General features: G+C 52.1%; 1 protein-coding gene across 3 annotated transcripts; it reads right to left on the reverse strand.

Annotated features, from left to right (window-relative positions):
* Positions 1-555: 555 nt before the first annotated feature.
* On the reverse strand, positions 556-17,974 carry TYRO3 (TYRO3 protein tyrosine kinase). Of its 3 annotated transcripts, XM_070378197.1 has the most exons (20): positions 17,610-17,744; positions 16,819-17,258; positions 15,641-15,824; positions 15,307-15,407; positions 14,562-14,732; positions 13,002-13,088; positions 12,131-12,246; positions 9,558-9,735; positions 8,727-8,872; positions 8,048-8,192; positions 7,533-7,662; positions 7,350-7,450; positions 6,972-7,067; positions 6,560-6,640; positions 6,071-6,163; positions 5,533-5,654; positions 5,016-5,125; positions 4,681-4,840; positions 4,366-4,502; positions 556-2,021 (listed from the first exon to the last, which is right to left on the reverse strand). In XM_070378197.1, exons 3-20 carry the CDS (start codon positions 15,811-15,813, stop codon positions 1,631-1,633), a joined length of 2,538 nt encoding a protein of 845 aa, XP_070234298.1. In that variant the 5' UTR covers positions 15,814-15,824; positions 16,819-17,258; positions 17,610-17,744; the 3' UTR covers positions 556-1,630. The 3 variants fall into 3 exon arrangements, with proteins under 3 accessions (XP_070234298.1, XP_070234300.1, XP_070234297.1); XM_070378199.1 differs by lacking the exon at positions 16,819-17,258 and having other exon boundaries at positions 17,610-17,974; XM_070378196.1 differs by lacking the exon at positions 16,819-17,258 and having other exon boundaries at positions 8,727-8,830; positions 17,610-17,877.
* Positions 17,975-24,161: the final 6,187 nt, after the last annotated feature.

Below are 24,161 nucleotides of genomic sequence, written 5' to 3' on the forward strand. Positions count from 1 at the left end.
TGCTCTAAAAGCTTCTGCAGTTTTCAGATGGAAATACTTGAAAGCAAACTTCATGCTCTTATTTCTAATCCCCAAGAGGCTCACCATTCTCTGTGCCCACTTTTCACACTTCCTGGGTCCAGGTGACATTGTGAAGGTGAGCGCTGTCTCCACACCCAACAGAGTCTGATAGAGGGTTAGGAGGCAGCCAAATAGTCTCTTTGTCTCTCTTCCAAGATAAAGCACTTTTTCAAAACATTTGCATTTTCAAAAGGTCAATGGTAGAAGGATTATAGGTATTTGGCATTTTTAAAATGACTTTCTGCATTTTCCTAATTATCTCTAACTATGTATTATCTTTAAGATTCTTTGGGACTGTCTGTAATTACAAAAGCATTTTGTGCTCAATGCAGAAAACTTGGGAAACATAAAGGAAAAAGAAAATCCCCTTAATGACATCATGTAAAGATAACAGCTGTTAATATTTTAGCATATGTCTTTTCAGACTTTTCTCTCTGCAGGGATGCTTCATTTTTGTGATCTGGAAAGAAAAGTAAACATTTAAGAGACAAAGCCTTGAGTCTTTAGTCTTCAATTTATTTCTGTTTTTAAACAGCATCTAACGGCTTGGAAAAGTCCCTAACAGCAAGGGCCTGCCCCATGCACTCCCAGAGGCTTCCCTAGTCAGGGCTGGGGTCTAGGCTCCAGTTACTCCCCTTCAGCCACACCAGTCACCAGGCCTATTTTCTCTCCATCTCTGGAGACATGGAACAGAAGAGGGTCTCCAGTTAGAGGCAAAGTTGGAACTAAGGGATGCTGCATGGAAGGACTGGGCTGAAACACAGCTGCCTTTGTTAGTCTTGGGATATTTTGGGATATGGTAGCATGCTCAGACAGGAGGGCGTGAAGAGGGGCTCCTGGACTCCTCTCTGGCCTCATTCATTCCTGGGCACAGCATCCCTTCCTCTTGCCCAGCTCCTCAGTGCACTGCCTTTAAAAGCTGGGCAAAGGATGGCCCATGTCATTCAGCATTCCTGGCCGTGATCTGCTCAGCTGCTCTTTACTCCTGACCTAGACAGGATGGGTAACCGGGAAGGTGACAACGATTCAGACCTGAGTGTCCCACTACCTCATGCTACAGGGGCTTGGGACCCGACTGTACCAATCCCTTACCAATTCTCACCTAAAGGGGAATAATACAAGGGCATCTCTTTGTGAGGAGGGGCAAACCTAGGTATTTAAACCCCAAGCACAGACACAGATGGGCCCTCAGGACAGAGACGCCTCAATGCATGCACTGAAGCCGCAGGGCCGCTCAGCTGGGAGAGTAGGGGCCCCAACTTCTCTCCACACCCATGGTAACCATGGAAACATAACCACCCCCCTCTGCCAGCTGCCTGCATTTAGACAACCAGGCCTGGCCCACCTCCACCCAGCAGAGGCCTGAACTGATGCCAGGCTGGCCACAGAGTTTTGCAGGAAGAACTGGGATTGGGTGATTGGTCAGTCCAGGCTTCCAGCACAGCTCAGGAGGGCTACCACAGGAGCCTCCACGCCTTGCCGCCTGGGCTGGGGTCAGACGGGGCTTAGTCAGCCAGCACAGCGGCCGGCAGAGCCAGCCACGTGGCCCCGGATGCCCTTGGCTTGTGGGCTAACAGCTACTGTGGGGCAGTAGCCCTTGCTGCAGCAGCAGCAGCCTCTGAGACTCACTGACGGGGCTCTCTGGCTGCTGCTCCCCATGCCCAGGCTGCTCAGTCAGCTCCCCGGGGCTGAGGATGTACCGATAGTCACTGGGGGTGCCCCCCACGGCCCCCAGGCCACTGCCATCCCCCGCCCCGCTGCTGGCCTGGTCCCCGCCAGGCAGCTCCAGGTCGCCTCCCTCAGTAGGCTCCTGGGCCCCCTCAAGGTTGATGTACAAGGGGTCCTGGCTGGCGGACAGTACAGACAGGCGGCCCAGGACTGTCTCCAACTCCATTCGCAGACAAGTGAAGCTCGGGCGCTGCTTGGGGTCGGCGCTCCAGCATTGGTACATGAGCTCATACCTGGGACAGAGAAAAGGGTGAGGGGAGGGAGTGAGGAGCCAGAGAAAGGGGAAGAAGGGTCCTCCTCTCAAAAGCAGAGGCCCCTTTATTATATGAAACCACAATTTAAAAAGATGTGATTGTGGAAGTTCCCTGGTGGCCTAGTGGTTAGGATTCTGGCTTTCGCTACTGTGGCCCAGATTCAATCCCTGGTCAAGGAACTGAGATCCTGCAAGCCACATGGCAAGGTCAAATATATATAAATCAAACACTGTGTGTCTGGCACTGTTTACTGGCACTATGGGTTTACTGTGTGTCTGGCACTATTTTAAGGATTTTATATTTATTACTAATTCTCACAATATTATGAAATAAATGATTCCTACCCTACCAATGTTCAAAAAAAGGCACAGAGAGATTAAGAACGTTGACTAAGGTCACACAGGTAGAAAGTGACGAAACCAGGTGGGTAGGGTCTGGAGTCCCTCTTCTGCTGTTTTGGGAGGGGGTGGTAGGAGTGTTTTTGTCCTGTGAAACATACCCAGGAGTCAGGGTTATTTGGAGGGGAGTGAGATTTGAGCATTCACCCTTTGTCCTAAATCCTCATCCATTCAGGGGGTCTTAAATCCTCATTATTCATGGACACCTTTGAGAATCAGAAAAGCTTCCAGCCCGTTCCCTGGCAGCAACATTTTTTATGTACAACTTTAAGAGCTTTATAGATTCCCTGAGGTCTTATTCCTATTCCCAGGGAATGCCTCATGCTGAAGGAAAAAAAAAATTTAACAGCAAGGGGCTAAGACCAGATCTAGTAAGAGCAAATGCCTGACTTTCTTGCCTGTGCCCACAATAAAAGCCCCAAACACTCCCCACATACCAGGCCTCCTGACAGGGGCCTCCAATGATGGGGGAAAATCATGCCAGACACTGAATAGGTCGTGGGAATGGTCCAGGCCACGGCTATGTGGCTGGGCTGGGCTACACTGTCAAGGCCGTGCCAGGAGCCAACTGGCGCCTGTCCACGGGCTGCCTGGTGGGAGGCCAGCTCCTGCCCACCCCCTACTAACAACACTACCTTCAGTCCTGCATGACACTAAGCCAGGGCCTGGTCCCCACTGCCCAGCAGAGCCTTTGTGACTTCAGACGCCCAAGCAGGCTGCAGCCACTGGGAGACCAGAGTTTTCTGACCCCTGAGCTCTGCTGATGGGGAAGCCCTGGTTTGTGCACTCAGATTTCCCTCTCTCCCACAGTCCAGCCTCAGGGTCCTTCAAAGCCCCTACCCTAGAGGAAAGAGGATCCCACCACTCAGGCTGAGTCTTCCTCTGCCTGTCTCCATTCTTGGACCTCTGGAGGTCCAACCCCAGAGCAGGAAATAGGTTTGTAGCCTCCCATCCCCTAGTACTAGTGCAAAGGTCCTCTGGGGGCCCAGGGAATCTCTGGCTTGCATGGCATGAGAGAATAATACTAGAATAGACAAGTCATAGTGGGGGTCATGTTTCATAAGCACATTCTGAAATCACATAGATCTAGGTTCAAGTCTCAACTTATTCACTTAATAGCTGTGTGACATGGGTCGTGTTACCTAACCTCTTTAATCCTAATTCCTCATCTACAAAATGGGGATAATAATAGTCTTTTCCTCATAGGGTTAGAGGAGGATTACCTGAAAGAATGCCTGTGAAGTAGCCAGTTGATGTTAGCGATACTGTGTTCTAGTCACAAGGGGTTCATGACTCTCCACCGAGTAGCAAGTGTATCACCATCCCGCCCCACTCCCAAGGGCTCCAGGCTTCCAAAAAGCAGGGAAGACAGTGCCCTTCTCCCCGGGATTGCAGTCTGTTATCTTAGGTCTCTTCACTCCCCCAGAGCAGAGGCCCAGATAAGAAAGGAGCCCAGCCTCCCGCCCCCAGCGCCCCCTCCCTGTCAAGCAAGGAATGCGATGGAGCAGCAGTTTTTCCCAGCCCCCACGGAGCACTCCCGGAGGGGGAGGGAGCGCTCAGCTTTGGAGGAGGAGTCCGAGTGGAGAACGCTAACAGGGGAACCTGCACGTACTGTTGCCCAACCCTGGACCTTCTGCCCCTGGGGGGGATTCCTGGTTCTCCCCGGAATCTGGAGAAAATGAGCAATCAGTAAAGGCTGCAGGAAGAACTATAGGATGATAAAGGAGGAGAGAAAGAAAACAGGAGTCGTAGACGAAAAAGAAAGTTCGGGGTAGAAGTCAGACTCGCTTCTAACGACAAGGATATTTCCACAAAAGTTCAGCTGAGGATGGCAGCCTCCACCAGGACAGCAGGTGTGGTGGTAGCCAGCAGCCGAAACCCCAAACACCTGTCCCCTCCCAGAACGCCCTCCCTGGGGCACTCACACGTCCTCCATACACTCCGGAGGCTGTTTCAGGCGGTTACCGCCGATGAGGTAGTTGTAAATCTCCGCGTTCTCGATGCCTGCATACGGCGTCTGCCCACGGGTCACGATCTCCCACATGGTCACCCCGAAGGCCCACTGGGACAGAACGAGGTTGGGGGCAGGGGTCACTAGGCCTCCTAGGCCAAGCAGTCTCCAAGCAAGCACACCTTGGGGCTCAGGGGCCTCAGGCTGGGGGCCGAGTGGGCTGGGCCCTCGGAGAGGCTCCAGGTCCACCCACACGCTAACCACAGTACTGCCGCCGCCACCTGCTCACCACGTCACTGTGCACAGTGTACAGGTTGTCAGCCAGGCTCTCCAGTGCCAGCCACTTGACAGGCAGTTTGGAGGCACAGCCCTGACGGTAGTAGTCCCCACTATAGATCTTCCGGGAGAGTCCGAAGTCAGCCACGCACACCGTCATGTCTTCTGCCAGCCTGGGAGGGGTTGGAGGATGGGGTCAGCCTTCCACCAGGCCGCAGCCTTACTAAATCCAGGGTGTCTCTGTCCCCAGGCCATCTCCTCACAGAGCAGATACTGTCCCAGGCGGGGGCTAGTTCTTCCTGGTACTGCTTCCTGCCTCCCACCCGAATCCTCCCAGAATTCACATACATGCAGTTCCGAGCAGCCAGGTCTCGGTGGATAAAGTTCCGGGAGCTCAGATACTCCATGCCACAGGCAATGTCCACCATGAACCGGACCAGGGTCTGCAGCGGCAGGTTCTGGTGGGCAGACAGGACAGCAAGCTCAGGACAGACCTAGCCAGGGCAGGAGGAACGGGATTCCCTGACCAGGAAACATAACAACTGTCCTCAGAATGGCTGAAAGGAAGCGGGTGGAGGGGCTTCCCAGAGCAAGGAAGCTTTGGCAAACCTGAGGGAGAGCACCCAAAAGTCAAGACTGTCCCAATCTGGGGCCCCACAGGGCTCCTCTCCCAGGAAGGGGCCTGGCTAAGCCTCAATTCCCAGTGGGGACTTGTGAGGGAGAAGGAAGCCTGTTAGCAATAAAGGTCAGACTTAGAGACCACCTTCTCCCAGCCTACTCAAATGGCCCTGCCCACCAAGCCAACCTCTCTCCCAGGGTTTCTGTGCTTTTCCAACTCCTGGCCACTCCCACCCCAGGCACTCACAAAGGGGTTCTCGCCAATCCGGGAGGAGAGCAGGAAGGCGTGCAGGTCCCCATGCTTCATGAAAGGCAGGATGACCATGGGGATGGGGAGACGGCCTTTGGCCCTGCTCCGGAGGCTCACCCCTGGGGACAAGGGAGAGTCAGCGGGGCACATAAATGTCAAGGGACAGTCCAAGCATCGGCCTGGGTCCCTACCTGCTGGTCCTACCTCTAGCCCTGGCTCTGCTACCTCTTTCCCCATAAGTTCCACACTGGCCTGGTGACTCCCCAGGAGTCATTCTGGCTGCCCCTGAATCTCTGGAGCATCTTCTCTGTCTCCTCTTCCTCTGTTCACACAAGCAGTCTTCACCTACAGGGTCTACAAACTGAGCTCCTTACCTGGAGCCTGATCAGATTTCAGCCACGCCCCTCCTTGCTATTTTGGTGTCTGCTTACTCACCAGGCAAGTCTGAGCTTCTCCCCACAGGCTGCCCTAGCACCTTGGGGGAGCACAGTTTTAGCCTCATTTTACATTTACCTCCCCCCAAGAAGGGACTCACCAACAAGCTTGGCCACGTGTGGGTGGTCAAACTCCTTCATGCAAGCCGCTTCCCTGAGGAACTCTTCAATGTCGCTCGAGGCAATGATGTCAGCTGGGGGAAAAGGAGGGAGGGAAGGAGGGAGACGTGACCACCGTGGGCGCGGGGAAACAGTCTGGTCATGAGCAGGAGGCTGGCCTGTCCAACATCTCCACTCGCTCATGCCTTCTCTTTGGTTTGGACAGCCAAACCACTCAAGCAACCACAGCTTTAGTCACCCCAAGTGAAATCAGAGGATAGTCACTGCTGAGGCAGAGGACAGAGGCTGGGGCACCAAGGAGTGTGGGTTTATGCCTGTGAATTATTCACGTGGCAGAGAAAGCATCCCAGTTACTGCTGACTAACACATCTTGGAAAGTCTAGGGGCCCAGCAGAGCCTGCTTCAGAATCAGCCCCCTTTCACTTCCCAAGTGACACCCTCATTCCACTACAGTGATATTCTCCACTCACCTTTCAGCATCTTTACAGCCACTTTCACAAAGGAGCCGTCCTCCTGCTTCAACTGGGCCTCCCGCACTGAACCAAACTCTCCTAGGAACCGATCCAAACAATGGTGAGTCCCCTTGACCTCCTGCCCACCCCCCACCTCCCCAGTGACCCTTCATAGGGACACAGTATCACTTTCTGGGGCCACTGAAGGAGGCTCCCTCATTCATAGCAAAACAAAGTAAGCTAGGAGTGATGACACCTCAGCCTTTCTCGACCCCAGCCTCCATTCCCCTAAATGTCCAGCAGCCAGGAGTTTATGAGCATATCCTGTTCATAGGAGCTGACCTACATCCACAGCCCCAGAGTGACATGGAAGCTAGCAGACACACCCAGCCCTGGCAGCTCAGGCCAGTCCCTGCTCAGCCCCACACACCTTTGCCTAACATCCGGCCCAGGGTGAACTGCTGCTCCGGGATCAGCACGTCTTCCAGCTTGTCCTTCAGCTCGTCGCTGATGCCCAAGCTGTCCACTGCGGGGAGGAGGCCATAAGAAAGGGAGCGACCTCTCTGGTCCTGATCCAAAACTCAGTCTGCCTCCTCCACCCCAGACGCCACCCTCAAAGCAGAGATGAGCTTTATTTAGCTCCCCCACAGCTGGGCCGGAGACCTCAGGATAGGTCTACGTGTTTTTTCCATGGTGTGCCTAGGACTCAGCAAGGTTCAAACCTATTGGTCAAATCAGTAAGAGAAAGGCAGGTGCAGGTTCAAGACAGCCCATCCCTTCCTCGTAGGACTCCCCACCACTCACTCACGTGTGGCCTCGATGCGCTCAGGCCTTTCCCGATTGAAGGACCGTGCTGCCCGGAAGTGAACAGCTGGCTCCCCCCGGGCCATGACGCTGTCAAAGGCTTGCCTAAAAGGAGACCCAGGACTTGGAGTCAGCTCCACGGTCTTCAGTCAGTGCCTGCTTTTCTCTCCATGTCCCCAGCCCTTACCCAAACCGTGTCTCCTTCCTCCTCTTTCGAAGCAGGATGAGGGCCAGGGCAGCAGCCGTCACCAGGGCTGTCAACACACCCAGGACCACAGGCACCCAGGATGTGCGGCTGTGGGGAGCACCCTGCTGGCCTGTGGGAGACAGGGGCAGTAGCACGAGCTGGGCTGACACCACGCAGGCCCTTTAGAATCTGTAAATGAGGGTCACTGAGCCTGATCCAACGGCTCCTCTCAGTCAGGAAGGGAGCAGAGTGGAAAGAGGCTCCAAAGGGAGACCCAAGAGTTCCTACTCTGTCAGCCACAGGCCCTGGCTATTGGGACCTACAGTGTGACCAGGCATTTCTGTGCTAGCTTGCATGGCATGGGGATGGAGGATGAGATACAACCCTGGCCTCAAGTGCTTGACTCTTGAGTCTTCGGGCCTCGTAGGAGGGGAGGTGCTGCCAATCTCCTCCCATCAGTCCAGGCTGCCCTGGAAAGCCTCAATCCCGTGGCCCCTTCCCCTTATAGGCCTTACCTGCATGGTCATGAGAAGAGACCACCAGTGGCTGACTCCAGGGCCCACAGCCAACTGCATTGGCGACACACACACGCACAGTCAGGTCCTTCTGGGGATCCCAGCCCGTCAGGTTGGCCCTGGTCCCCTCCACTGTCAGCTCACCCTGCAGCCAGGAAAAGCCCCCATCCCACACTGAGCCTGAGGAAAAAGGCTCCAGCTGGGTGGGGCCTGAAGGCAGAAAAAGATCTCACTAGGATCATGGGCGGCTAGGAACACTGTGGGTTCAGGGGATGCAGGGACGCAACCTGCTGGGAGTCATCACATTCCTGCTGCAGGCTGCAGAGGCCTCTCCTGAACACAAACAAGGCTCAGTCTGAGAAAGCAGGGGTGGGGGATGGGAGGGAACTGAGGGGTGGAAGAGGATAAGAAGGCCTTATCTGTGTCCTCCCCTGGTTTGTGCAGGAATGTACTTCCTGCTTGACTTTCAAAGTGGACACTGGAAGCAGTCTTAACAGAAGATGGACTCCAATGAACAATGCAGCCTGCAGAGGAGGGCAGGACGGCGTAGACTCCCAGGGGTGGTGGAAGGCCCACCACGGCCCCCAGGCTCACCAAGGACCACTAACCTGAATCTTGAAGGGCCTCGGAGCCCTGATGGCTGACTCTAGCGCACTTGGAGAGTGGAAGTTTCCCTTACCTGGGTACCGTTGTCTTGAGCCCAGGACATTTTATAGGGTCCCAGGGGGCCTTCTGAAGGGCCCTCAGGGATCACTTCTTCCCACTCCAGGATGAGGCCAGAGTCTGTGCGGATGGCACGGAGGTTATTGGGAGCGCTGGCTGGGGCTGTTCCCAAAGAGAGAAGCTTGCTAAGAGCCCTGCTCTGCCTGTGCACCATCACTAGCCCATGTGGGCCTTCGGAACCGGCTCCGTAGAACTAAACTGCTCCAAGAGCAACAGGTGGGGGAACAGTTTGTCTGCCATTGCTGACTGCTGTCACCCGCTGTCCTGGGGAGTAAGGGCGAGCAATGGCAAGGCCCGGACCATCCCAGCGAGGCAGGGTATTGTTCTTCATCCCCTTGGTTGCTCCTCAGTGGCATCCTTCACTCTCCTCTCCTCACAGCCCTGCAGCCTCCTTCCAATTGCTAGGAACTCCATGCACGTTTGTGCTGTAGGGTCACTGCGCCCTCTCTGCAGGGATTTCCCCCCAAATATGGGTCCTTCCTTCTCATTCAGACCTCAGATCTCTGTACCAGGTATTCCTGGAGCCCCCTAGGGCACTCTTTACCACCGTACTATCCAATCTTTTCTGCTTGTCTGTTCCACCCACTAGAACTAGAGCTGCTGGATGGGGGCTGGATTTATCCAGTTCACAGGTAAGCAGCAGGCACTCAGTGAAGTGCTGGCTGACTGAGGTATGATCCCCACTCTCAGGTAACCTTCTTTCAATCAACTCCATTCAGAACTGGAGCTGACACTGCCCCGCCCCTGCCCATCCCTGCCCAGGTACTCTGCTCTGTAAGTCCTTTACCTAGACCCTTCGTCCGAAAGGGCACCCAGTCAGCATATGGAGAGGGCCCCAAGGCATTGGCACAGCGAACCCTGAGGCTGTAGTTGGTGGCGGGTGTCAGGTCCCGAAGCAGGCAGGTAAAAGGTGGCACAGGGACCATGACAGCCAGAACCTCCCAGTCTCCTGGGGCCTGAGTCACCTACAGAATAGCAGAAAATCAATGAGGTAAGGGAGGGAGGTTTCTTAGGCATGTGAGATGGGATGGAAGGTAGGATAGGTATGGATATGACTGGGGGCTTTAACCTATGCCTCTTCAAGTCTATCAGTGGAGTAACCAAGACATGAAAACAACCTAATGTCCACCAACAGATGGATGGATAAAGAAGATGTGGTATGTGTATATATACATTCATACATATATACCCAATGGAATATTACTCAGCCATAAAAATGAAATAATGCCATCTGCAGCAACATGGATGGACCTAGAGATTATCACACTAAGCAAAACAAGTCAGAAAGAGAAAGACAAACACCATATGATGTCACTTACATGTGGAATGTAAAATACAACAAAAATGAATATATATATGAAGCAGAAGCAGACTCACAGACATAAGGAACCGACTTGTGGTTGCCAAGGCGGGGGGTGGGGGAGAGGGAAGGATGGGGAGTTGGGGATTAGCAGATGCAAATTAGTATACATAGGATGGGTAAACAACAAGGGCCTACTGTATAGCACAAGGAACTATATTCAATGTCCTGTGATAAATCGTAGCAGAAAATAAAGAACATATATATCTATAACTGAATCACTCTGCTGTACTGCAGAAATTAACACTGTAAATCAACTATACTTCAATTAAAAAAAAAAAAAACTATCAGCAGACATTTGCAACCCATCCCCTCCCATCCTCCCCCACTGCACATTCCACACCTCTACGTCTTTGCAAATTCTGTTCCCTTTGCTGGAAATGACCTGCTCTTCCTATGCAGAATGGAGTCCAACTCATCCTTCAAGATTCAGTGCAAATATCACTTTCTCTGTGAAACACTTTCTCAAATACTCAGTAAAATTGATGCCCCTTTGTGCTTGATGCATAATTATGTTACAGTGGATACCACTCTTTGTATTCATTTGGCAAAAAAGTTTGTTTACATTTCCATAAGTTGTTGCAGAAGAACCCAGACTTTTTGGCCAACCCAGTAACTGTTTAAATGCCAGCCCAGGGACTTCCCTGGCGGTCCAGTGGTTAAGACTTTGCCTTCCAATGCAGGGGGTGCAGTTCAATCTCTGGTTAGGGAGCCAAGATACCACATGCCTTGCAGCCAAAAAACAAAACATAAAGCAGAAGCAGTGTTGTAACAAATTCAAAAAAGACTTAAAAAAAAATAAAAAATAAAAATAAATGCCAGCCCAGAGTCTCAGAGCTTCTCAAGGGCAAAGTGCCTAGGAGCTTAGGGATACCGTGAACCAGGCCTGCACCTTACACTTTGGGAACCCAGGGCAAGAGTACAAATGGGGAGATCCAGTGTACCATACGACTAAACATTATGATTTTATATGATTTTAAATGTTAAAAATCAGCTAACAGCTATTAAGTAAAATAGTTTCTATCTTAATATACTGACAAACAAAGCTACAAAACAACCCGGAAGATCAGGTTTGCATTTTTCTACAATTCTCTGAATCCTTGGAGTTCCAAGCCTGAATGAGACAGCACGAGAAGAGCCAGCCTCCAGGCAAGGGTCTGCACTGTGAGGGACATCATGTGCATGGGTGTGGACAGTGGCCTCCATACCCATTCCCCCTCAGATGGCTATCCTTGGGGCTTAGGGGTGCATGTACCTAGTGTGATCCATCCTTGAGGGGATGGAGCAGGGAGGAGCCCCATATCAGCCCCAGAAACAGACAGATTTAAGAGGAGGGGGTGTCCTGGTGAGCTGGACGGGTATATTCCCTTGGCCCTATATATTCCCTGCCCAGGGGCAAGAGGTGCCACCAAAGGAGGGCCAGAGTGGGGTCCTCTAAAGGGGGACCCTTTGCTGGGCCTTTGCTGCCCAGGAGGGCCCTTTGCTGCCCAGGAGAACTGCCTAGAACTGTTTCAAAGGTTCCCTTTAAATAACTTCGGAGTGAACAGACAAAAACGAACGAGCTGGCATTGCCTCATTTTTAGATCACCTTACTTGGCCCTCCCACTCTCTAATGTGCAGGACCTCTTCTGGGCCCCTGTCCTCTGAGGCCTGAGTTGGGGTGTGGAGCTTGAGAGTACAGGCATCAAATAAATCAAAGCTTTGGGGTTTTGCCCACATAAGTAAAACTCTTCCAGGGTATCCCCAGTCTGATCTACCGATCCGTTTTCTAGCCTGAAGAATGCACAGGTTGAACTGATCTGCCATCACTTGTTTGCTAGAGCACCCTATGATAAGGGGCAATGGCCAGGGCTGTTCCTGGTAAGGGAATGACACCTGAATAGTGGAGTCCAAGCCCCGAGGGCAAGACTAGGTAAATGTGATACCACTGTCAACAAAGTGCCACCAAGACAGCCAGAAGGAGAATGGCCAGGAGAGCCTGTCCCACTCTTTCAGCCTACCTGAACTGTACAGGATTGGATCAGGGCTCGGCCGTCAGCCCCTGGCATCCAGGCCACGCTAACGTTGCTGCTGGAGAGCTTCGTCACTGTGATGTTGAAGGGGGCTGCGGGCAGTGCTGCAGATGGGGACTTAGAGTCAGTGCCCAAGAAGGATAGAGAAAGGGAGAGAGTATGGGAGTCGAGCCATGAGTCCCTCCCTAGGGTTCCCCCACCAAAATGATGGCCACTCAGCACTCCCAGGACCACAGTAATACAGAAGCCAAGCAACCAGCAGCAGATAGCTGCTCATACCTGGGAGAGGGCCTAGGCTGTGGAGATAGGTCACTTCTCCCTGAATCAAGAGCCCTGTCTAATCAAGGAATAGGATAAGACCGTGGATGGGTGGGAGACACAGTATCTCGGCCTTGGGAGATACCAGTGAAAGGCAACTGGCCCTGCAGCCACAGCCCATTCCTGAGCATACATCAGCTCGCTCTCTCCCTCTGTACCCCTCCCACTGTACACAGCAGCCCTCTGGGCCTCTACCATCCTGCTAGGCTGTTTCCCCCACCCCTATTCCCTCCACAGGGGCTAGAGAAGCAAGATTGGGCATGAGCCTTGACCGTCTCCTGCTAACTCCGTCCCCTGTTCCCTCCTAAGGACTCTGCTCTGAGATGGGAAATCTGCTGTGACGTCAGGTTTCTATTCTCATCGCAGCCGTGGCAGGGTCTCAGGTGCTCCCACTAGGAATGGAGCTATGCCAATTAACCCCTCATCCCCCAGATCCCAGCAGGACCGAGGCGAGTTGGAACACCAAACAATTCTAACTTCACCCACAGCCTGCAGAGAGGGCCTCTGCCTCACCGCCCCTCACTTCCTGGGGTCCTCCTACCTTGAAGATGAACAGTGGCAGTGCGAGAAGAGGCCAGGCCTTTTGGGTTGTGAGCTTCACAGGAGAACACAGTGCTCTGGGTCACCCCTGGGGCCAGAAAACCTTAATTAGCATGCCCTGAGCATCAACTCCCACTCAGTCTGGGATTGGGGAAGGGGGATAGCCAGGCTCTGGGTCTGATTAGCTTAATACCCTCCAGCCAAAAGAAAGGGTTAGACCATAGGGACAGCGATATAAATCCCAAGGCTGGGGCTCTGTTTTCTCATCTCCTGAATGGCAGAGTTGTGAGAACCAAGTGATGTAACATATGTAAAGTGCACAGTAAAACACTTGAGAAATGTGACATGTGACACCCCCCCCACCTCTGGCATCCCATCTCTGGCAGACAGCACAAAGTTGCCTCCCTTTTCTGGTCACTCCTTTGCACATTCCAGAGAGCCCTTCTGTATTTGCTCTGTGCCAAAACATTGTTCTATTTGCAAATTCTCTGCCTTTCAGTAGTTCTCTGCTCCTGATGGCACGAGTCTTGTCTCCCCAATTATACTAATTCCTAGGGGGCTGGACCGATGGCTTCTCCTTCTTTTGTCCTAGGTCCCCCATGGTGCCTAGTACAGTGTGGTGTGTGGAGTAGGAGTTCAGTGAGTGCTTATTATCTAGCTGGCTGCCTGAGGGTCCCAACCACGCACTTCTAGAGAGAACTGAACCCGACCTCCCTTCTCATCTGCTCTAACACAGTGCCTCCCGAACGGGACCTGCCCTCACTTCCAACCGATTCTGCAGTTCATCGCTTTTCAAATTCCTAAGGGACTTGGCAAATCAGTGTCCATCCCTCCCAATTTGCAGTACATGAGACCAAGCTCAGATGCCCATCTTTTTCGGCCAGTTCAAGCCTCCACCAGAAACAATAACTTTGTTTCACACATAATCGAGCCTCACAAGGGCCTGAGGTGTGTGCCTGGGGATCTTGGGGTCCATGTGGGTGTGCAGGCATGGTGGCTTTGGTTTAACTGTGTAGAGACATGGCCAGATACAGTTGTTTGGGAAAGGTCTGGAGATTTTCTGGAAAGGGCCATTAGACGAGTAGGCTCGTATATTTATCTGTGCGTTGGCTCCCCCTTCCCCCTTTTCCTCCCCGCTCCACGACTATCCCCAACTCTGCAGCCTGAGACTTGTCTTCTAGACAAGTCTGCCAGACACTCCTCCTAGCTCTGCGTGGGCTGGTTCCTGGCTCCTTCCCTTGGGAGGGGTGGGGGGGATGGGTGCCCTTGGTCCTACACATTCACCTCCCAGGGCCAGCTGTGCACAGCCTAGTCTGCTGTGAACTAGCCTGCTGTGAACAAAGGCAAGAGGCTCCAGCATCTCCTTAAGCACACACAGCAGGCTCACCACAAATCAGCCCACCCGGCCAGTCTAGCACACCTGACTAATGAGCTTAGTAATGGTGTAGGTCACGTTCTCAGGCACTCTGGACACTCACAACAGCAAGCTTAGTGACTGAAGCAGGTTTGAACTCTGCCAGCCTCACCACCCCTGCTCAAAGCCCCTCCGGAGGCTGCTCACCTGTGACATTTAAAACGGAAGGAGAGGGAGCTGGTTCCCCAACCTGCGTGCCTCCTCTCCACCAGATAATGGTAACAGGTTCTGGGGGCCCCACGGCCTCACAAAACAGTTGGAAAGGGGCATTGGGCGGCACTGCCAGGTCTTTTGGCTCCACAGTGAAAAATGGCACACCTAGGGGTAAAAGGCAGGTGGGGAGTGAACCTTGAGAGACAGATTCTCCCTTCTCTAACAGCCCTTCTCAAAGCCAGGGAAGAGGCAGACGGTGGGGAGCTGGGGGAGGGGCAACAAGGAGGGGGAGTGGGCGGGAGCTTTAGCAGAGTTCTGCTGGCAAGCCCCAGATCCCATTCAGGGGCCTTTGTTACTTTCTTAGTCACTTTGTTTTCCTGGGCTCAACAGCTCTGGGCTCCTGCAGCTGTGGAGCCTTCCTCCCCTCCCCCAGTCCTCCCCCTCCTGGCCTGGCCACTTGGCAGAAAAGGGTCTAGCCCCAGATGGGTGCTCAAGGCTTGTTTGTCAGACAACTGGAACTCGACTGCACCCCATAGATGATGGGTCCTAGCCGTCCATCCCCTTGGCTCTCAAATCCCCAGGTCTTGCATGTAGGGGCTGGGCCTGGAGTCTGGTGCAGTCGGGTCCCAGAAGGCAATGCGGCCGCCCAGATTCCACTGAGCTTCCTTGGGCATAGGTGTGGTCCCTAGCAGACAGCGCCTGCTCAGGTCAACACACCCCTGTGGCTCTGCCTCCTCACCTTCTACCGTGAGCCACACTGGCTGGGAGGTCTCGGTTTCGTCACCATCCTCCACCTGGCACCAGTACCGGCCCGCATCAGAGCGCTCCACTGACTTCAGGCTGTGGAAACAGGACACAGGGCCTCCCAGAGTCAAGGGGGGCAGCTCTGCTGGGCAGACTCAATGGGTTCAGCCTTCCCCCACTTCTGGAAGTAGCCACAGGTGGCCGAATTTAAAAAACAAAACCAAACCACAGACCTCTGGGCATCAGCATTGCCCTCAGCTCCCAAATCTCATGGCAAGAACACAACATGCCCCCAGACTGGCATCCCACACCCTCCCCCAGTCCTGCACCTGAGGAAGCCAATCCAGTGCTGCTCACTGACGGGGATGTACACCTGATCCATGCTGTGGACCACAGCCCCATCCTTCACCCACTGTATCTCAGGCTCTTCCATCCCCTCCACACTGCAGTTGAGCTTCACCGGCTGTCCCTGAGACACCGTCAGCTTCACTGGGGCCCCCATGAGCTTCAGGCCTGAGAGGTGGGAAAGAGAATGTGTCATTCTGCTTGACAGGCACCCTGCATCTGGAAATATCCCCCATCCTCTCCTAGCACCTAGTTTCTGTGTCAGAAGGCTCATTCCTAGCCAGTGGCCAAGGCAGCACAGGCAGGACAGTGTGGGACGGAAGGTGGCCTAACCAGGGCTGTGGGAAGGAACACGACAAGCTCTCCAGGCACCATTTCTACCACTGCCAAGTTCCTCCCAGCTGTAAGGAAGTGACCGGTTCCCCATGCCTCCCTGCTGGGCAATGTTAAGTCGGGCCCAACCACCAAAAGGAAAGCAAGCCAGGCTGCAACAGTGGGGCGCCCTCATAGCCTGGGGCAGGTACTACCCTCGGAATCACTGCTGTACCCAGTCAGTGCAACAGGCAGCCAGCTCTCCACCCAAGGTGACAGCCCAGACCCTGCTCTGCTGTTGGCATCCTCCTGCACCCCCGCCTCTGGCAAATGTAAGGAGGAAGGGAAGGAGGGGGTGCTCCCCCGAAGTGGAGAACATATGGCTGCAAAACCACGTCAGATCAAACACATGGCAGCCTTCCTGGCAGCCGGCCGCTCTATTAATACCTGAACGTGTGCAGGGGCGGGTGTTAGGAAGGTAGGAGGTAGAAGGGAAGGGAGGGGCCCTGAGCCCAAGACCCCTGAGCTACTGTCACACCAACAGGGGGCCACCCTCTCGAACACTACCACTGAACACACACACACACACACACACACACACACACACACACTCCTCCTGTGTGTTTTTAAGCAGTGAGGCAGAGAGGGGCAGGTGAACTATCCATATAACTGAAACCCAGTCCAGCTTCTTCCTGCCCTTTGCTGTGTGATGCTAGGCAAATTTCTGAGCTCTCTGATCCTAAGATACACACAACTCTTCCGCTCGTAAATTCCTGTCACTATTTCCCTTCCTTTTCCTCCTTTGAGATGCTGATATGGCAGCGGGGAAAGCTGTCTGAAAAGAAGGTACCTGCTTGGTGGGCTGCTGCTCTGCCCGGTGTCACTTCCTACCGCCTTCACCTTCTCAGGACCAGTCACAGGGCAAAGACGGGTAGCTTTACACCCCATACAGGACAGGCAGTCCCAGGGGTGTGTAGTGTGAACTTAGGGATCCCGGGTGCTGCAAGAAGCACTCTAGCCACAGGCAAATGCCTCAGTGGCTGTGTGGGAACACAAGGCTGAGCAAACACCAGCAACTCTGCCCCAGTCCATCATCTCCAACATGCCTGGGTTTCAGGAAGCTCAGAGCAGGCAGAGGCACTCGAGTATGCCCAGGTGTTTTCTGTGACTGGGCACTGTGAAAGCCCCTGTACCAACATGATGTAGGGGTCCTGTGGGTGCTGAGTCCCAGCCCCAGTGGCTTCAGGGTGGACCTTCGCGTGTGGGGCGAGCAGACTGGGGTCCCTGGGACTGGGAGGGGTGAACAAACAACTCAGAACATCGAGGCGGGAAAAGCCAGTCCCTAACATCCCCCGCTGACCGCTCAGCTCGGAGCCCCACTCCTTTCCTTACAACCCCACTAGAAGAGCCCGGACGCGAGAAAGTTGGGGGGTGGGGATCCTGACCCGAGATCCCGGAGCGAACCCACCGCTGCGTCCCCTTCCCCAGCCCCCGAGCCTCGGCCTTCCAGCTTGGAGCCCCCCGCTCGAATCTCCGGCCCGCCCAGGCCCTGGGCTCGCCCCGCTGCAGTCGCCGGGCTCCGATCCCCGCCGCGCCCCTCCGCAGCCCCCAGCTCTCCGCCGCCCCCCGGGCAGCCCCTACCTGCGGCCGCGGGCTCGGGGAGCAGCAGAACCGCCAGACCCGCCAGCAGCAGCAGCGGCGGCGGCGGCGGCCGCGGCAGCGGCGGGAGCCCCGACCGCCGCATGCTCCGCCTCAGCGCCATCGGCGGCGACGCCGCACCATGCCGGGCCCGGCCCGCGAGCGACCAGGGAGGAGGGAAGAGAGGGAGGAGGAGGAGGAGGGCCGAGGGAGGGACGGGGGCCGGCCCGGGGGGCGGCGCTGGGGCTGGGGCTCCGAGACCCGCGCCCGCTGTGTCGCCGCGGCGGCTGTCAGCCACGCGGGGTCCCCGGGGCCGCTCCTGGGCCACCGCGCTCCTTCCACAGCCGTCGCCGCCGTCGCCGCCGCCGCTGATTCATGTTCCTCTTGGAGCCACCGCCTCCTCCCCGGCTAGCCCGCCCGCCCGCAGCCCGAGCTCGTACCGCCCCCCCGCGGAACCCCGGGCGGCTCGCTCCGAGCACCAACCTAGTAGCTGCCACCCAGCCGGGCCTCCGGCCGACCTCCACCCACAGACCTCCGCAGCCCCGGCCGGCACCCGCGGTCCCAGAGAATACCCCAGTGCAGAACCCAAGGACCTGGCTGGGTCCCCTAGATGGGCACCCCAGCCACGCCCCTCCTTTCCTTAAATACACCCCAGCATCTTTTCCAACCCAGCACTCTAGATCCTTCCCTCAAAACCTTCCTAGAAACCTCTACCATACCCCAACTTTTGTCCAGACTCCGATCACAGAACCCAGCACCCTCCTTTCAGCACAGAAAATTTCCCCTGGATACTTCCAACCATCAGGCCCTGAAATTGTGGTGACTCAGTGCTCCCCCCACAGGACCTACTAGCACACCTTCATGCCTCATTCATGAGTTTTTCACCCAAATTCCCTGTATTCATATTCCACTTTCCACCCCTTTATCTCCAAGACCTTGGGCCTTGAGTCTTGAGTTCTGAGATCTTGGTAATCCTCTGGTTTTATCCGCTGTCGCCACTGTTACACTACATAGGTTAAAGCCCAATGGCCCACATCTTTGGGGGACTGTCATTCTTCCCAGTTGCTCCCTCTGCTTCTAGCCCCCATCCCTCAGGATGTGATGTGAAAGTTGGCTATGTTCTCACAATATCCAATAAAACATTAGCTATTATTAGTAGATTACCTTGCACATAGTAGGCACTCCATAAATAGATAGATGCTTGTTAAATGAATGAACAATTGCCTCAGAGCTTGGCCTGCCCCACTACCAGTAATCTAAGGGGTAGCTGTGTCCACAGACATCCTGTCTGGCTGATAAAGAGCTGGTTCCAAATCCATTTTACCAAATGTCCCCTTCCTTTTGCCCTTGCCTGTAGGGGTCCCTGGGACCAGAACTCCAGAGGGCAAGTCCCAGAAGTACTGGGTGGGGAAGAGGGACAAGCCACTCGTTTTCCCCTCTTCCTCACCTTCCATTTCCCTGAAGCCTCATTAGATCTTTCAAAGGATTCTCCTTCTGAGCAGCAGAGGCCTGCCTCTTCCTCCTCTTGGCCCCATCAATGCTTGTTTGTTTATTATACTAATGATAACAACAGCAGTTCTGGCGGCAGCCTCAGACCCAGCTGGGGGCGCCCCCAGGCGGCAGCACAGGGAAAGTGCTGTCAGAGTTGGATGGCGGGGGCCTGAGTGTCCGTTTAACTGAGAGCTCAGGCAGTCTTCTGAGGCGCTGTGGGTCGGCTTTGGGACTCTTTCCTAAAGGAAAAGTCTAGATCCGTTCCAGAATCCACAGTTTCGGAGCTCGCGCTGAGTCGGATCAGGGCAGGCAATAGTCTAGGGCTGAAGCCAGATTTACTCGGGCCGCGGCGACTGCCGCAGAGTGGCTGCTGCAGCCCTGCACTTGAGCACTTGTCATTTCTCAAGGTCCTCTCCTCCAACTCTCCTCTCTGGAGGCGACTTCAAGTTTCCAATGAAAGGAAATTGTTGACTCTGGCTGACACTGGAAAGACCGCTCCTAGAGGATGTTGAACTTGGAGCCCAAACCTGGCCTTTTAACTTCCTCTTCTCCCCTATCCCAACCCTGCCCCCCATTATTTCCTGAACTCTGATGAGAATTCCAGTCCAAGGACCCTCCTTGGCCACCAGGCAAAATGGGTTTCTGGAGCACATGCCTCTGCATTCTCCACTCACACTCTTTCTTTCTTTCTTTTTCTTTGTTTGGCCACTCCAGGCAGCACATGGGCTCCTAGTTCCCCTACCAGGGATTGAACCCATGCCCCTGCATTAGAAGCATGGTCTTAACCACTGGATCACCAGGGAAGTCTCTATCCTCTCACAGCCTTGACAAACTTCCTACCTCAGGTACCAGCCTGAGGGGCAGCGTACTGTCCCTGTGGGGCCTGGTGACTGGAATGCCTGCCTCCTCTACCCCTGCTTCTGAACCCCTCTCAAGTCTTAGTATTTCTGCTTGCAGAGTAGGGAGGACAGTGGAGTCCTGGCCTTCAGACTTTGTGCTCCTGCATAGAGTGCTTGCCTTCCTGAGCCCTCACAACCCACTCTTACCCGTCTTTCTGTCTCTCTGGACACAGTAAAGAAACATTCTTTAAGGATATGTGAGCAGGTGTGATTTTGTGGAAGAGGTGTGTAGGTGGGTGAGAGGGTGTGCATTATGATGTATGAGGGAGGGTGTGCATTTGTGCAAACCCTAAATGTGACTGACGCTTTGTGGGTGGATGGGGAGAGGATGTGTGTGTGTGACTGGAGGAGGTTGGCTGCCTGTGCAAATACATGCCTGCAAAAATCTCCCTTCCTTTTGTAAATGCATTGCTTGGAAAGAAACTAATCAAATCAACAGGAAATGTATTTGACCTAACATAGGAGCAGATGTCCAAGTGGTTCCTGTTCTCAAAACAGAAGCAGAGCCAGCTATGATCTATCCCACCAGAGAGGAAGGCCAGCAGCAGCCCCTTATTATGCGTGGAGCCAGGTTGGGCCTTGGCATCACCCTACTCATGTGAAATAAGTATCTGCCCATTCTCTGCCTTTTACAATCCATGACTGTCCAAGGAAGTCAAGGAGCAAGAGAAGATAAAGACAAAACTAGAAATAAAAGCCACCTGCCCATAGCAGCAGAACACCTTGAAAATAATTTCTAGCAGTCTCAGGAAGTAGCTGCTTCAGCTTTCTCAGAGTTAGGACTCCTCCTCCATGAGAGAACCAAGTCACGGGGTCATGGCAGTCTTGCTGGCCCTGTGAGCAAGGCTATATTCTTTCCCAACTACTGGTTAAAGAGGTTAAGAGTTGGGAAGTTTCCTTTAAGGAATGGGGCAGCCAACAGAATCTGTTCCTCATTGCCTTAGAGAAGCAGGGAATCTATGACTTTGGGGTTTGGAGGTGTGATGTCACGGGCGCTGGGGACTATTGCTGTACCTGCCACACGCCCCTTGCCTGAAATCTGTAAATCAGAAACAGTGCCACACCTTGCTCAGTTGACGATAAAGCAAAAAAGTAAGTTTCTAGGAGAGACCACATTCTGAAAGGGGGATTTTCAAATGAGCAGATTTTTTCCCAAAAGTAGATTTAGGAAATAGGAAGAGAGCAGTAAGTCTGGGGTTTCTGAAATAGCAAGTGAGTCCAAATATGTGGGAAAAAAAACCAACTGTACTCTTCAAAATTTCACTAAGGGATAGCCCTGAGAAGAAGTGTAGTAAGTATGTGTGTGTGAATACCATGTATCTGGCTGTATAGTTCTTTTTTTGAGCTGCTTTAATAGCTACATGGTAATTTAGGCTATTTTAAAAAACTTTTATTGTGAAATATTTTAAACATACGCACAAGTAAAACAGTATAATGAATCCCCAAAGTACCCTTTACTCTTATTCGATGATTATCTTAGCCAATTGTGTTGTATTATTCCAATTTATTTTTATCCTTTTGCTGGAGTTTTAAAACCAAATCTTAGCCATATAATTAATTTCAGTTGTAAATATTACACTGTGTATATGTAACAGGCTTTAAAAAACTCACCCATATATAGATTCAGATAGTTACATATAGAAATATTTATCAACATGTGTATATGTTACACATACACACATATTCCCTTTGTCAGCTGAGAAGGACCCAAAAGCAAGACACTCCAGTAGCAATGAGTGTATCTAGCACCCAAATCTTGGTTTCTTTTTTTTTTTTTCTTCCAAATCTTGGTTTCTAATAGCATTTTCCAATATAAGAGAACCAAGGGTCCTTGGAGAAATGGCTGATTCTAGGACTGGGGCAGGAAATATACAAGATGAGTTTGGAGCATTTTATAGTACCAGAAAGTAAGGAAGTGTTCAAAAACAAAAGTAGAAAACACAAATCAAGCATATACACACAGGGAATTCTGTCCAGTGGTTAGGACTCCAAAGTGAGGGACCTGGTTCAATCCCTGGTCACAGGACTGAAATCCCACAAGCCACACGTTATGGCCCAAACACACACACACACACACACACACACACGCACAATGATGCGGTATATCAAAGGGTCAAATATAAATATATGTGAATGACTATAATTTGTTAACAATTAAAAAGTATATTGTAAATTAAGAAGTTAATTCATGGAGAGCATAGACAAATCTCCCATGCAGAATTACAAATAATTTATAATTTAAATATTACAAAGGTACTCCAGCCTCAAAGAGGGGGAGGACTTCAAACTCATAACCTCAGTCTAATCATGAGAAAATCATCAGATAAATCTCATTGGCGGGATATGGCACAAAATACCCTACCAGTACTATTCTAAAGTGTCCAAGTCATCAAAAAAAAAAAAACCCCAAAAAACCCTCTATGAAGCTGTGAAAGCCAAGAGAAGCCTAAGGAGTCATGACAATGAAATGTAATGTGGTATCCTGGATGGAACAGGAAAAGGACATTAGGGAAAAATTGAGGAAACCTGAATAAAGTATGGACTTTAGTAATACTATGTCAAATATTGGTTTATTAATACCAACAAACCTACCATATTAATGATAGATGCTACTGTGTTTAAGATAAATGGAATGTTTCTTTCTTTATAATCCTGTAAAGCTAAAGCTATTCTAAAATAAAGTTTATTTTTCAAAAAGAACCACATCCATACCCAAAACATTAAAAAGAACACATTTTATTTATTGACTTGTTTATTTAGCTGCACCACTCGGCTTGCAGGGTCTCAGTTCCCAACCAGAGACTGAACGTGAGCCATGACAGTGAAAGCACTGTATACTAACCACTAGACCACCAGGGAACTCCCCATACACAAAAAAATGTTTTAAAAATACTTAATAGTGTGTGTTTTAGATTTAGTTTTTCCAAACAGTCTCAAAAAGTATCATTTTACAGTAGGTTTGTTTGAATCAGGATACAAACAAATCAGGACCACATATTTAATTAATAGTCCCTTAGTGCAGTTAGACATGATAGAGCTAGACGCTTGACTAGATTTAGCTTCAATTTTTTTTTATAAAGGCTTCCTAGGATGTGTTTTACACTTTCAGTGGCATCATATCAGAGGGCACATTATGCCCAGTGGCCCACTTTCAGTGACGTTAAGATTCATCAGTAGGTTAAAAAGTTGGCCACCTGATCCATCCATCCAAAGTTCTCATCAACCTTTTACCTAATAGTTTTATCAATCATTGATGATCATTGCCTGCAGTAATTATGTCATTAGTGGTTGCAAACAATGATTTTCTATATCCAGTCTTCCTGCATTTTTGGATTCAGTTTCCCTCCCTCACTCACCATTAACTTCTGACCAGCCAGTACTATTTGGATTCCAAGGTTGGCTAAATCCTAGCAGCTGAAATTTACTACTGCAGTTGAAACCAAGAGAGTTAAAGAAGAATTTTATAGAATACGTGGAAAATTGCTAGAAAGGCAAATTCTTGGTTCCTATTAGAGACTGAGTGAATCAGAAACTCAGATGTGGCCCAGAAATCTGGCTTAACAAGCCCTCCAGGTGTTTCTGACACTGCTAACATTGGCTGTCCTAAGATGGCCTTCAATCAAGCAATGATTTACTAAGGTCATATGAGCATGGCAATATACTGGGTGCTGAGCATGATGGATGCAAAAAAGAAGGCCTGATTTCCCCCAAGGAACTCAAAGTTTACACAAGGGAACAGTGCACATGCCTGTGAAAAGGGAACTGGTGATAGGTGATAGTGGGCAGTATGCTGCCAACATGGCACACAGGTAGCACAGATAGAAGATTCCAAGGAATTCCTTGGGCTTCACCTCTCCTTTGTCCTGGTTATTTTCTTGTTCGGTCACCAACGGCTCTTTGCGACCCCCATGGACTGTAGGCCACCATGCTCCTCTATCCACGGGATAATGCCGGCAATAATACTGGAGTGGGTTGCCATTTCCTCCTCCAGAGGATTTTCCCGACCCAGGGATCGAACCCTGGGGTCTCCTGAGGCTCCTGCACTGGCAGGCAGAATTTTTACCACTGAGCCACCTGGGAAGCCCCAGTAATCTTCTTACTCGTCCATAATCACAGTGGGGAGGCTACCGTCCTGAGCATGCAGGTTTCTAATGCGCTGCTCCTG

This window comes from Bos mutus, chromosome 10, assembly GCF_027580195.1.
Source record: "Bos mutus isolate GX-2022 chromosome 10, NWIPB_WYAK_1.1, whole genome shotgun sequence".
Lineage (NCBI taxonomy): Eukaryota > Metazoa > Chordata > Mammalia > Artiodactyla > Bovidae > Bos > Bos mutus.

Excerpts from the sequence above, each read along its gene's own strand:
- TYRO3 (XM_070378199.1), bottom strand. The coding sequence starts at position 17,730 with ATGGCGCTGAGGCGGAGCATGCGGCGGTCGGGGCTCCCGCCGCTGCCG. Across the intron at positions 7,451-7,532 it reads AGGAAGGAGACACGGTTTGG|GCAAGCCTTTGACAGCGTCA; the intron begins GTAAGGGCTGGG and ends GTCTCCTTTTAG. Across the intron at positions 6,641-6,971 it reads GGGCCGGATGTTAGGCAAAG|GAGAGTTTGGTTCAGTGCGG; the intron begins GTGTGTGGGGCT and ends ATCGGTTCCTAG.